The sequence below is a fragment of the Choloepus didactylus genome, chromosome 3, assembly GCF_015220235.1.
Source record: "Choloepus didactylus isolate mChoDid1 chromosome 3, mChoDid1.pri, whole genome shotgun sequence".
Taxonomy (NCBI): domain Eukaryota; kingdom Metazoa; phylum Chordata; class Mammalia; order Pilosa; family Megalonychidae; genus Choloepus; species Choloepus didactylus.
The window spans coordinates 77195994-77209096 of record NC_051309.1 but is presented as its reverse complement, the minus strand read 5'-3'; the positions used below and the strand labels follow the sequence as shown (position 1 = coordinate 77209096).

At 36.3% G+C, this 13103-nt stretch overlaps 1 protein-coding gene across 1 annotated transcript in view; it reads left to right on the top strand.

The window, feature by feature from the left end:
* Positions 1 to 13103, top strand: part of ADAMTS3 (ADAM metallopeptidase with thrombospondin type 1 motif 3) — a 298466-nt gene that overhangs the window by 228802 nt on the left and 56561 nt on the right. The window contains exons 6-9 of the mRNA XM_037829948.1: positions 9060 to 9143; positions 10990 to 11146; positions 11881 to 11986; positions 12363 to 12506. Of these exons, the coding sequence (XP_037685876.1) occupies positions 9060 to 9143; positions 10990 to 11146; positions 11881 to 11986; positions 12363 to 12506 (491 nt within the window). The remainder of the gene's footprint in view (positions 1 to 9059; positions 9144 to 10989; positions 11147 to 11880; positions 11987 to 12362; positions 12507 to 13103) is intronic.

The following is a 13103-nucleotide window of genomic DNA, read 5'->3' as shown; positions in this document are numbered from 1 at the left end:
CCTTCCTGACATAGACTCCTTTTTTATGTTACTGATATCAGACTGAATTTATCCTTCCCAGGATGACTCCCACCTTTATTTTCCCCAGAATCCTAAAGCATAGAAGAACTTTTCAACTTGCTAAGGAAGTCTTCTCTCTCATTCTCAAGGGAAGGGATCCTACCTCAACTTTTGGTGTGCTTCCATTCTTCCAAAGACCAGAAGAGTTTGTGAGGCCTTGCTGCCAATTACCTATTCTTGCTCCATCCCAAACTCCTTTTATGCTTAAAGGAGGTAAAAGCACAGTCAACATAAAAGGACAGATTCACATTTATTAAAAATAACCATCTGATCCTTAAAATCTACCCATCTGAAGAATTATTTCAATGGGTACTTTGTCACCCCAAGGCTCAGTGATTAGCTGGATGGACTCACAGAACTCAAAAATGCTCTTGTACTCACAGTTGCAGTTTATTACATCAAATGGATACAGATAAAAAAGTGGGAGATGGTAACACAATTTCGTGAATGTAATTAAGAGAAATGAATTTTACACTTGGAAGTGGTTAAAATGGAAAATTTTGAGTTGTACATATGTTACTACAATAAAAATTTCAAAAACAGGATACATACAAAAATCAGGAAGGAAGGAAAAAGGCACATAGGATGGAGTACAAGAGAACCAGGTGTGTGCTGTTTTAAATCTGTTATGCACCCCCATAAAATGCCATGTTCTTTGATACAGTCTTGTGGGGGCAAACCTAATGTTGGGTGGGACCTTTTAATTAGGTTGTTTCCATGGAAATATGACCCACCCAACCGAGGGTGGGACCTTTTGATTAGATCATTTCCATGGAGATGTGACCCCTACCCATTCAGGGCAGGTCTTGATTAGTTTTTGTAGTCCTTAAGAGAGCTAAGAGCCAAAACAGACCCAGACACTTGGAGATGCAGACAGAAAGATGTTTGGCAATGCTAAACTAAGAGATGAAGCCTGGAGTTTGCCCCAGAGAAGCTAAGAGAGGATCCCCAGATGCTTAAAGAGAAGTGCCCTGGGAGAACAAATAGGGATGCACAGGAGCTGAGAGAGAGAGAAGGTAAGAGAGACAGAAGCCCAGAGACATTTTGGAGAAAGCCGTTTTGCAACCAGAGCCCAGGGGCAAAGGACCAGCAGATGCCAATCACATGCCTTCCCAGTGAGGTGTTCAGACACCACCAGCCTTTCTTCATACTGATGGCTTAGTTTGGACACTTTTATGGCCTTAGAACTGTAAATTTGTAACTTAACATAATCCCCTTTATAAAAGCCATTCCATTCCTGGTATTTTGCATAACGGTAGCGTTAGCAAACTGCAACAAGGTATGGGCTTCTAGTTGTCCTCTCCCTTTGTTGTCACACTTCAGTCACAATTAGGACAGTGCTTAAATCTCCCAGTAATTATGTGTGCCAATATGTATGAAGTCTTGCCAACCAGGGAGGATCACCCAAGCCTTGAAAGCCAGAGCTTTTATTGGGGGTTAGTTACCAAAGCATTGAGCATCTAGGTGACTGACTTAGCTACTCATTCTCCAGCCCTCTCAGAGATCAGACTGAAACAGTGTGCCCAGGCCCCCAAATGAACAAAAATAGGGTTTCACCATGAATCACATTGTTAGCATAAACTATCTGACATTGCCAAAACCCCAGGTATACAAACACATTCTTATCAGTGTCTTATCGGATATTCCAAGAGCTCAGAGTTATCGCCCAGAGCTGGCCCAAATCCTGTCTTTTCTTTGGAATGCACAGGGTTTCAATACCTCAAACCCTCTGAGTTAACCCTTTAATTCACAGACCCAGGTTACCCAAGTTAAAGCATTTGCAGAAGTTTTAACATAGTAGTGCAGCAGTCAAGTGTTTTGGAAGGATACTATGTTGCTGGATGCGGAGGCATACAGGAGGATATAGGTTTGAGACGTGTTCACAAAACTTGGCAATAGATTGACGATAATACTCAAAGAAGAGGAAGGAATCAACAATGATTTAGTCTTTAGACTAAATATTCTGAAGAGAAGAAAAGGTTTTAGGGAGAGGGCAACTGTACTTTGTATCTATCTGGCTTCCATCCATATAGATAATTCTAACTAGAGTTGAACAGATGGCTCTGGAGCACAAAAGAGGTGATTCAGTGTTATGTGTGTGTGTGTGTGTGTGTGTGTGTGTGTGTGTATAAACATTTGGAACTCATCAGCTTATAGCTAATGGTTAGAGAAACAGCAGTGAATAAAATGTTGCAGGGAAAATGTGAGAAAAGAAGGTTGAAAACAAAACCTTGAGAAAGAGTGGTATTTATGGGCTGGACAAAGAAAAGGGAGCGAATATTCCTAAAAAAATAAATAAATAAAAGAATAGTGTCATTTAAGAATGTAGTGGTAAACTATCAATGCAGCAAAACATTGTAGGTGGATTATTTTTTCAAGATGAAGGAGAATTGAGCACACTAATGAAGGAGGAAAGGGACCTCTAAGAAAGGGAGAGGATGAATAAGGGAAAAGGAATTGATTTGGGGAAGTACGTGTCCCTAAGGAAGTGGGAAAGAGAGGCTTACAGAAAATAGAGACTCAGTACTTCCACTATGACAGGAAAGAAAAAGACAAGTTAGGTAATTGTGAAAATAGAAAAGGCATTGGAATCACATGGACTTATTTGAATTTTAGTTCCATTCATTTGAGAAAAGTATTGTTCAATTTCTCTAGGTCTAAGTCTATAAAGCATTGATAAGGGTGTCTCTACTGTAGAGTTTTAAGCTTTCAGGATCATGTATGTTGAGTTTTTGCATTTGACTTTCCCTTTGCCTAGAATGTTCCTTTCTCAAGTAGCCCCAGGACTATATCCTTCCCTGACTATCTCCTCTCAAGTATCTCCTTTCTGTCCCTCTCATCCCCTATCTTGTTACTGAGATCTATTTTATTCATGATGCTTATTCCCATCTGAAATGAGCTTGTTGGCATGCCTTTTTGTATTTATTATTTTTCCATGTTTAAGGTCTGTTTTCCCATTACAATGTATGCTTTGTGAGAACAGAGACTCTACCTTATTTACTGCTCAGTTCTCCACTGGGAGAACAATGGGGCACATAGAAATTGTTCAATAAATCTTTGAGTAGAGAATTCATAAGCAATAGTTACTATTAGCATGAGTTTGGAGATGAGGAAACAGGAGTTGGCTACTTGGGCGATAGCTAGCCTCCTACTCTGAGTAAAAGGAATATACAGTATGGGGGTAAGAATTCGAATAGGTATGTGTTTGGAACCTGTAGCTCTACAGGGGATAGTCATGGTCCAAGTGATATTTTTCCCAGTCCATTTCAGATTTTTTTTATGCCTGGCCCAAATCATCCAGGCTATCTTGTGATCACTTGCTTTTCCTTAGTTAACCAAAAGTCTATTTTAAAAAATCATATATGTGTCCTATTTATTTGTGTCTATATGAATAATAATAATAATGATTATGATGGTTAAAAATTTGTTGTTGCTTTTGTCACAGTTGCAAGGGCTAGACACCATTCTGAGCACTTTACATGTGTGCTAATTTATTCCTTGCAACAATCCTACAAGAAGGGTGCCATTATTATCCCATTTTACAGATTAGGAAACTGAGGCACAGAGACATTAAATAATGCACCCAAGGTCACATAACCAAGATCAAACCCAAGAAGTCTGGCCCTAGAGCCCATGTTCTTAACCATTAAGGTATACTGCAACTCAAGACCTAATTCACCCATCTGAAAGAAAAATGAGTATTGCTTTGTTAAGGCTAGACAAAGTTGTTCATCAGCTAGTCAGACAAAGCAGGTCAGATTGTCCTGCCAGGGAAATGTCCTGGGAGAAATTGTCCTGTCCGGGAACAAACCTGGAAGAAATTTTCCTTTCAAAGAAGGAATACTTGATTTGATTTCACCTTTTTTTTTTTTTTTTCTTTTTCTTTTTCCTTTTAACATCATTAGCAACCCCGTCCAATTTAAGGTCATATGAAAATTGAATTAATGTTCTGTTTACCTCTTCTTTCAGGTAATTTAATAAGGACTCTGGGTTCAACCCCTAACACTTCATAGAAAATCTATCCCTGGTCCAATGGGTTGGCTCACTTGGTGAAAGGCTATTCAGTTTTGCATTGGAGTACTTTGATTTGCTTTATGCAGAGTCAAATATGTAACTGCTTAGAATATTTATGCTTAATACACTTCTTGCAACTCAAAACACTGATCATAAATTTCATCCCTATCTTTCCTTTTTTATTCAGTTTGTCTAGTGTTCAGCTCTAGCTCCTGTTTATTTTTTTCCCACTATTTTCTGGAATACTGTTGTAGTGATTGTCAAGAAATCCTTATTTATATCCAATTCAGAGTTTCACTCCATCTCTTTAAAATATACACAAAGGAAAGATAATGAAAAAATGGTAAAGTTTTATTTTTCTCAATATGTTTCCACACCAGTTTCTAAAACTCAGAAGTGACAAATCACTATTGATTTTTCTAAAACCAGATTTTTTTTTTGCACATAGTAATCTGCAGGTGTGTGGAAGATGTAACAAAATGGCTAAAATACTGACATGAGTCAGACTAGCTGGGTTTGCCTCCCGACTCTTCTTACTAGTGGTGTGATCTTGGGCAAGTTTACTTAACTTTTCTGAGCCTATCTTCAGATGTAAAATGGAGAAATATTACTGCCTCTAAAGTTTTGCAAAGGTTACTCAAATTAACATAGGTAAAGTATTTAGAAAAATTAATGAAACCAGGAAAGCTCTATGTAATATTAGCTGTTGTTTCTGTTTGTTGATGTTGCTGTTACTTTGGGGAAAACTGCTTTCCTTGTCATAAAAGTTGTAAAACTGCTTTCTTGAGAAATACCATTTTAGTCCATGTTCACAGATTCAAGCAGCTAATTCACTGTCATAAGCTTTTAGTTATTTGTGTTATTTATTGATTGTTAGATTTTTGATACTCTGTTGCAAGAGCATGGGAATTTCTTTATGCCTTTTATAAATGACACAAAAAATCTAAATAAAGGTTTTCTTCAATACTTTTGTTTTTAAGAGTCAAATGAGTTTTCTTCATACTAGAATATCTTCAATGTCTTTTTTAATTTTAAGAAAGTTATTTTATTTATAGGTAAATATAGGAATAGGTACACATACTGACTGGCAGGTAAGTACATTCAGGTGTATTTAAGCAGCTTGTCCTAATGCCCTCTAAAATGTGCATACTGCCATCTGCTGGAAGAGCTTTACTGTAACATTTAGACAGCATTTTTGGGGAAAAGAAAACTGTTCAAGAATTTTTCCTACAATTTAATCCACATCTTTCATTCAATTTAGATTTCACAAATTTTAATTTCAAGTAGAAGAATCTTGAATTCCATGCCAGTAAAACTGCAGCAGACACAGTTGTTTTCTTGTTCTTTTTAGGTAGATTATGAAAATACATCCACAAATCCTTAAAAATTTGCATGGATAGATAGATGGCTGGGTGCTAAAATACTTAGTATTTTACTGAGTGCATTTTGCTTGATTTGAACAACAACCCTGTAATCACAGAGAACAAGTACAATTACAGTTTGCCAATGAGAAAACAGAGGCTAAAGAGGTCAAGTCTCTATTCCAAGTTCATTCATTTTATAGGTGCCAGAGCCAGGGTCAGAGTCCAAGCCTTTGGCTGTCTAATCCTATGGTGCTGTATTATTTCTCCAACTCTTATCATGTTCCATGTGTCTTAGAGTCTAAAAACATTGTTTCCCATTATTGACAAGGCCTGGCAAGATGAATAGCAGCCAATTATTATGAACATTTTAAAAGTGAATAAAGTATAGGATGCAAATTTTTTATCCTTGAAAAGGAAAATAAGTGAGTGCTTTGCATGATGACGTCTGATATTTGTTGATTCACCACACTGAAAGTGTATTTTCTACTATATAAAAGCATTTGATTGTTTATACCTATAATAATTTATGTATCTCCTATGACTGTTTTACAAATGTGTGCTGTCTCAGAGCATTCCATAACTGATTTTGGTTTCTACTGGATTACCCTGTTGTCAGATTAGGCTGGCATAATGGTGGCTTTTATTAAATAATAGTTTTCTTTGGTGGATAGTAAATTTGAGTAAAAATGTGCCATTTAATGCATTTTATAATCTAATATCACCTTTTGAACATGTTCTTTATTGCCCATTAGTCTTTCTTGTATTTTACTGATTGATATTCAAATTCACCAGTTACAAATGAATTGACCAATCTAGGGTGATGATATGTACATTGAAACTAGCTCAAATATCACAAATGATTTGTCATTATTAACAACGGTTTTTTATTTTATTTTTCTAATATTTTCTGATGTAGAAGTTTCCTGTGACACCTAAAAATACAGTTGTTACTGCTATTCTGCAATGGCTGTAAGTGCCTCCTGCCCTCCATCGCCCTTCCTTTTCCAGAAATTAATTCACTTTTCTACCTAACTACATTTAATAAATTTTAAATTTTATTGGCCCTTTATTATATTTATTATTAACGTTAATTTCAACCTTTTTTTTTTACATTGAATGTGTTTACATTTCACCTGCATTAAGCAAAACACATTATAACTTTGTATGTGAAGAGATGTTTTTAATTCGAAACTGCCTGACAAGAAGGTTCTTAGATAGCAACCTAAGTCCATGTATCTCTGGAAGAATATGTTGGAGAGAACCCTAACTTCAGACTTTTTAATTGCATCAGAACTATAATGCTAGGAATTTCTCATCAGATAATTAACCCAGAAAAGGAGGGGAGGATTCATTTTTTAATAAGGCAATATGAAGTGTGGAGTAAGATAAGAGAATCTACCCATGACCAAAAAGATCATAAAGAGTGACAGCTTTTTTCCAGCATTCATTTTTTCTTTATATTAAACTGAAATGTACCTCTGTGGTAATGTGAACCTATGGTTTCTTTGGTTTTTTGTTTTTTGTTTTTTTTTTTTTAAATAGATACATAGCATAAATCTAACCCCTCTTCTATATGGCAGCTAGTAAATCTTCTTTCTAAGTTTTTTTTTTTGCACCCATACTCCAATGTATTTAAACATCCCTCTCTTCCTCTTGCTCATAAAATATTTTGAGCAATTTGTTTACAAGAGTTAAGTCTTTTAATTCTTACCTCAACCTTGTGCCTATTTGATTGGGGCTCAGAAAGATGAAGATCATATAACCAGAGAGGGGTTGAGCCAGAAATTCAACTGAGACTGTTCATTTCTGGCATCCAGGTTCTTAACCACTACATCTCCTCAACCTTTATTTATTTGATGCCTTTTCTAGGTACATTTTCTAGGCTTTTTGCTGTTTGCTCTTCTCAGTATGCATTCAAGCCTGTCAACACCTGTTTTAAAGACAACACATAAAAATGAACTCAATACTTCTAGTGTGTTCTGGTCTATACTGGGACAACTTGCCTGCCCACCTATGTAATGCAAGAGTTCAATAAAGTGTTTTGTTTGTTTTTCCCACACCTTGACTTATCTTGAACAGTTTTTAAATTGGGTCTTACCATTCTCTGTGTGTGTGTGTTTGTAAATGTATGTATATATAGTATGCATTTTTCCTACTATAAAAGGACTCTATATTGTTTCTTGTTAAACTACATGTTGCCATCTTTAATATATCAGATTACCCAGATCTTATTTAAAAATGACCATCTCACTGCACATTAGCTCTTATTCCCTTTTATGTTCCATTTACAAATTCAGTATGCCTTCAGTCTACATTCAGATCCTTGATTTTTGAGATATTCTCTTCAGTCATATTGGATCCAGTCATATTGGATCACATTTCTTTCTATTTCTTGATCACTGTGGCAACTCACAATTTTATGATTCATGATTTTTTTCCTTTTTTAGAGCCTGCTACAATTTTAAAGTTATGTTTCTTTTTAAAACCTCTTTTTATGGAATTATGCCTGTCTTTTCCCTAGAGATTTTACATTTGTTGTGCCTACTGTCCAAATCTCTTAGATCTCAAGTTGAATTGTAGTTAGTGTTCTACCCCTCTTTTAATTATTGAGACAAATGTTGGGTCGTTGTTCCTGGGAACAGCTAAGAACTTTGTAATCTAGCCAGATAACTCCACCTTTCATTCTGGCTAGCATTTGCCAAGTTGCTAAGTGTTCTGTATTAGTGCTAATTGTGCACTAGTTTAGTCAGAAAATACAGATTACAAGTCACTTTACATCCATATCTGCTAATAACTCACTGTGTATTTTTGCACATCATTTAATCTCTACAAACTGCATCTTTTTCGTCTGTGTAAAATGGACTTGGACTATCACCTCTGAGGTTGCTTTAGTTCCAATGTCTATGATTTAAAAGTATAATAAATTACTTTTCATCCTAACTTTAAAAAATTAAATAAAATACAGGGACTCACTGTGGCTCTTACGAGCTGCATCCAGGGCTGATAAGCACTTGTATAGCACATGAGTAATTCACATTTTGAAGGACTCTTACACCATTAGTAAACATTGCCCCAGCTGCTGCATTTCTGGGATGCACTGGGAGGGATAGCTTGGTGCCTGCCAGTTTGCTGGCCCACAGACAGACCACCACAGCTCCTGCAAACCAACCTTATCCCTACAGGCTCCCCCACCAAACACAGTTCCTTGGAGGTGACACGGGCATCTCAGTGGACAAATACCTGCTGTCTGTTTTCCTTTTGCACAGCTGCCCAATGCAAGCAGATATTGTCATCATTGTGTGGTTGCTTTTGGTAAATATTATATGTGGATTATATCATATGTGGGACTCTGTTAGCACTACAGTTGTTTAATGAAATTTTTTTTTATCAAACTATTTTTGTGGCCCTGTGGGTGTTAAAAAATCAATAATCCACATATCCAAGGATTGTTCTGAAGCTAAATATATATAACTTCCTTCCAGAGTTCAGTGTAAGCTTATTAAAAAAAAAAGTGTTTAATATCTAGTACTTGTGATTATAAGACTGATATCCTAAATGTTGTGCATCTCATGAAATCCTTTGTTTTGCTTTTCTTTGAAAAATTATCTGCTTTGTTTCTAGGTGAATGAAATTTACCATGATGAGTCCCTTGGAGTGCATATCAACGTGGTGCTGGTACGCGTGATAATGCTGGGTTATACAAAGGTAAAAAACTCCTTAAAATATGTCAACTATGAACTTTAGGGACTCACTTAGCAAATAGAAGACTAAATTGCTGAAGCTATAGCTAACATGTGGCATAGATATGTCTCACATAGATCCTCAATTCTGAACTGAACAGGGGAAACTGCCACATTTGCTTTGTTTTCCTCTGTCTAATGGAGGTGGAGATTTTAATCCTGACTTTAGGGATGGCTGTATGAATGTAAACGAATGGATACCATTGTGAGGAAAGAGAATTTCTTTGGTCTACCTTTATCATCAAATTTGTGATTCATTTATTCTTTCAGAACATTTATATCGAGTGTTTACTAGGTGGCAAACACTTTCTAGGTGTGTGAAGTAGATCAGTGAACAAAAAAAGAGAAAAATTCCTTGCCCTCTCTCAGCTTGCTAAAAACATTATTTTACATGTATATCTTTCCGCTTAAGAAAAGTGAAGCACATGACAAATATTTTTCACTTAAAAGAATTTTTAACTTTTCGAAAACAGAAAGGTGGACATGAAATGCACATAGTAGGCATTTTACTAATGTAACTAACTCCAACTACCTTTAAAATGTCACTTCTTCCCTGTCCTTGGAAATAAAGAAAATAATTCTGTTTTGGATGGACTGATTAATTCCCTTTGAGGAGGAAACATAGAGGAAGTAACTAGACGGTTTCCTCGATATTTAAAGATGCACAAGCCCCCATAATTAATCCTCCTTATTATGAACTACTCATAATTTGTGCATTTTTAAATCAGGAGAAATCCATGTATTTGCATTTCATTGTCTATTTAACATCCAATTACCATTTGCTAATGCAAGTGTGTCATCTATATTTAGTTTATTCCATAAACCTCACCTACTTTATGTTGATAACACAGAATACAAGTCAACTCCAGCTGGAGATGTTAGCAGCTTTTAGTTGGTTGATAAATCATTTGTTTGTAGAAGTATGTGATCAGCATAAAACAAGCCAAATGAATTTTATTTAAAATGTAAACACTGATAATAACATTTGCTGAAATGTAGCAAAACTTTCAGCCTGTCATCCAAGTAGGGGGCTAATTTTTGGTTCCAAGTTCAATTTCTCATTCCATTAGAACTACTCTGGGTAATATGGCTCCTGGCTCTTGTAAGGATTGGCTCTTTTTCCCTCTGAATGTTTAGATCCTGATTATAATGTGATAGTTGCAACATTCCAAGGAACTTGAATTCATCTGTTGGAACTGCAAGATAAGGGTGCATCCATTCATTACCATTAGGTTAAAAAAACTTTTTCTTTTTTTCAATGTGAGTTTACTGTAATTTGACCATATCTCATAAAACTGTGATTTGACCACCTTTGCCAGCTCATTGAAGAACTTATATTCTTCCCATACACTGATTAATTCTTGACCACAAGAAATAGACAGAAATCTCAACCTAAGATCTTTTACTTTAACATTTTTGGGAAAAAATTCTCATGCCAGGATCTTTCCCTCTATTTTTGTTGTTAATATCTATGAAACTAAAAATCCAAGCTAAATCAGGAAATATTTAGACTACTACAATTCTTGCTCAAATGACTAATATTGAATTGTTCAACAATAGCAAGCCCTAGCATCAGATATTTCCACAAATGGTGCCAGTCAACTTCACACAGATAATATTGATCCCCATATGATGATACCTTTCTGGACACTTAGTATTCCAAACTAAAATAAATATCTAAATAAACCCCAAATAATATTATGGAAACACTGTTTCAGTACCATGATCCCAAATTTCAGCTCCAGAGAAGGTAATTAAATTTTAGGAAGTCTTTGGGAAAATGCTTTCTTTAACATATTGTTTCCACTTAGTCCATCAGCCTTATAGAAAGAGGAAACCCATCCAGGAGTTTGGAGAACGTTTGTCGCTGGGCTTGCCAACAACAAAAATCTGATCCCAACCACTCAGAACACCATGATCATGCAATTTTTTTAACCAGGCAAGACTTTGGACCTGCTGGAATGCAAGGTATTTCCATTAATATGTAGAAGAAAAACTTAAGGGTGTGTCTTTTTCAAAGTAATCCTTAATCAGGCAGTCTGTTCAAATGTTCAAACCTCTACCCACTTTCCACCAGGCATCAGCCAAGCATACATTTTCTTGCTATTTCTTCCAGTGACTTCTTTGGAATTCACAATGTTAAATGCCACTTAAATGCCATAATAAATCATTCTTGCCTTTAAAATAATGATTGTGCATTTGAGGTGCGGGGGGATGCTGTAAAACGCAGTGTGATTTCCACTAACTGTTTGAAGAAAAAGATTCCTTGAGAAATGACTGCTGCCAAAGAGCTTTCTTCCAAAGTCAGCTTACATTTATCTAATAAACTCTGATGTGGACTTTGGAAAAAGCAGACTGATGATTTCCTTTTCAATGTTGATGGAATTTCTGGCTCCCCTCACCAATACCATGACATGAAGAGCCATTCACTAAACAGACAAGGCTTAGTTGGTGGGCAAAACAGAATGGTAACCCCAGGCAGTTCCTTCCCTTAGGAAAGGAGAAAATGCAGACCCACATGAATCCTTTTAGAGACCATTACCTGTGGCTTTCCCAAGAGAATGTGGAACAATGATATCTGTGAAATAATACTGCCCCTGTTTCCTGAAAAGCTTTTCTTTTGCCCTGGGCAAAGATCCAATAGTAATCCTTAATGGGTTTTCTCATAAAATGAAAATAAAAGTAATTGTCATTCTCTGCAGGATATGCTCCAGTCACAGGCATGTGTCACCCAGTAAGAAGTTGTACCCTGAATCATGAGGATGGTTTTTCATCTGCTTTTGTCGTAGCCCATGAAACTGGCCATGTGTAAGTCAGCAGCTGACCGCTATAAAGCAAAAAAGGGTCTTTTCTTTTCTGCTTCTCCCAGTATTGTTCACACTTAGGCAGAGTGCATGCCAGCATGCAGTTCTGGTCTCCTGCCAAATGTGAGGCGCTGAGAACAGTGAAGAGGTTGTGCACTGAAACCAAATGACTGACTCTTGCTTGGAGAGTCACTCCTGTGACTTTTGAGAGCTATAGTATAATAAAGGAAGTTCTGTCAGCTGCTCTCTATTCCACAGTTTCTGTGACTCCTCCAAGAAACCCACACTGGCTTAAAAATGTGTATTTCCCAGTATTTATTTTTAGAGCAGAAACTAAACAAAAGCCTTAGCCTCTGTGATTCTTACCTTTCGTGTTCTAGGTTGGGAATGGAACATGATGGACAAGGCAACAGGTGTGGCGACGAGACGGCTATGGGAAGTGTCATGGCTCCCTTGGTGCAAGCAGCATTTCATCGTTACCACTGGTCCCGATGCAGTGGTCAGGAATTGAAAAGATACATCCAGTACGTCCCTTGCTGCATGTTATGGAGGCACTTCTATTATAGCATAAATATGGATTTGAAACAGACTCTTAGGACCTTGCTCATGACAGAAACTCCCGCTGAATGAAAACTGTTCACTATAAACATTTTCTTATTACTCAGAGCATTTGGCACAAAGTTTCCAAAATATAATCAAGATATTTTAAGATATAAGCCTAGGATTTAAGAGAATGTTTAACTATGATTTCCCTTTGGTAAGTTCTTTCATCTCTCTCTCTCTCTCTCTCTCTTTAGTATTTTCTTTCCTTTATTTTTGCCCTGCATAATTTTTGTATGCTTATTTTTTTTTATGAGATTAAATTATAAGTTTACAGAAAAATCATACATGAAGTACAAGGTTCTCACATACCACCCTATTATTAGCACCTTTCATTGGTGTGGTACATTTTTACAATTGACAAAAGCACATTTTTATAATTATAATATTAGCTACAGTCAGTGGTTTACCTTATGGTTGAATGTGTTGTATAGTCCCATGACTTTTTAAAAGACTTTTATCCTAGTGACATATATAAAACCTAAAATTTCCCCTTTTAACCATATTCACATTATATAATT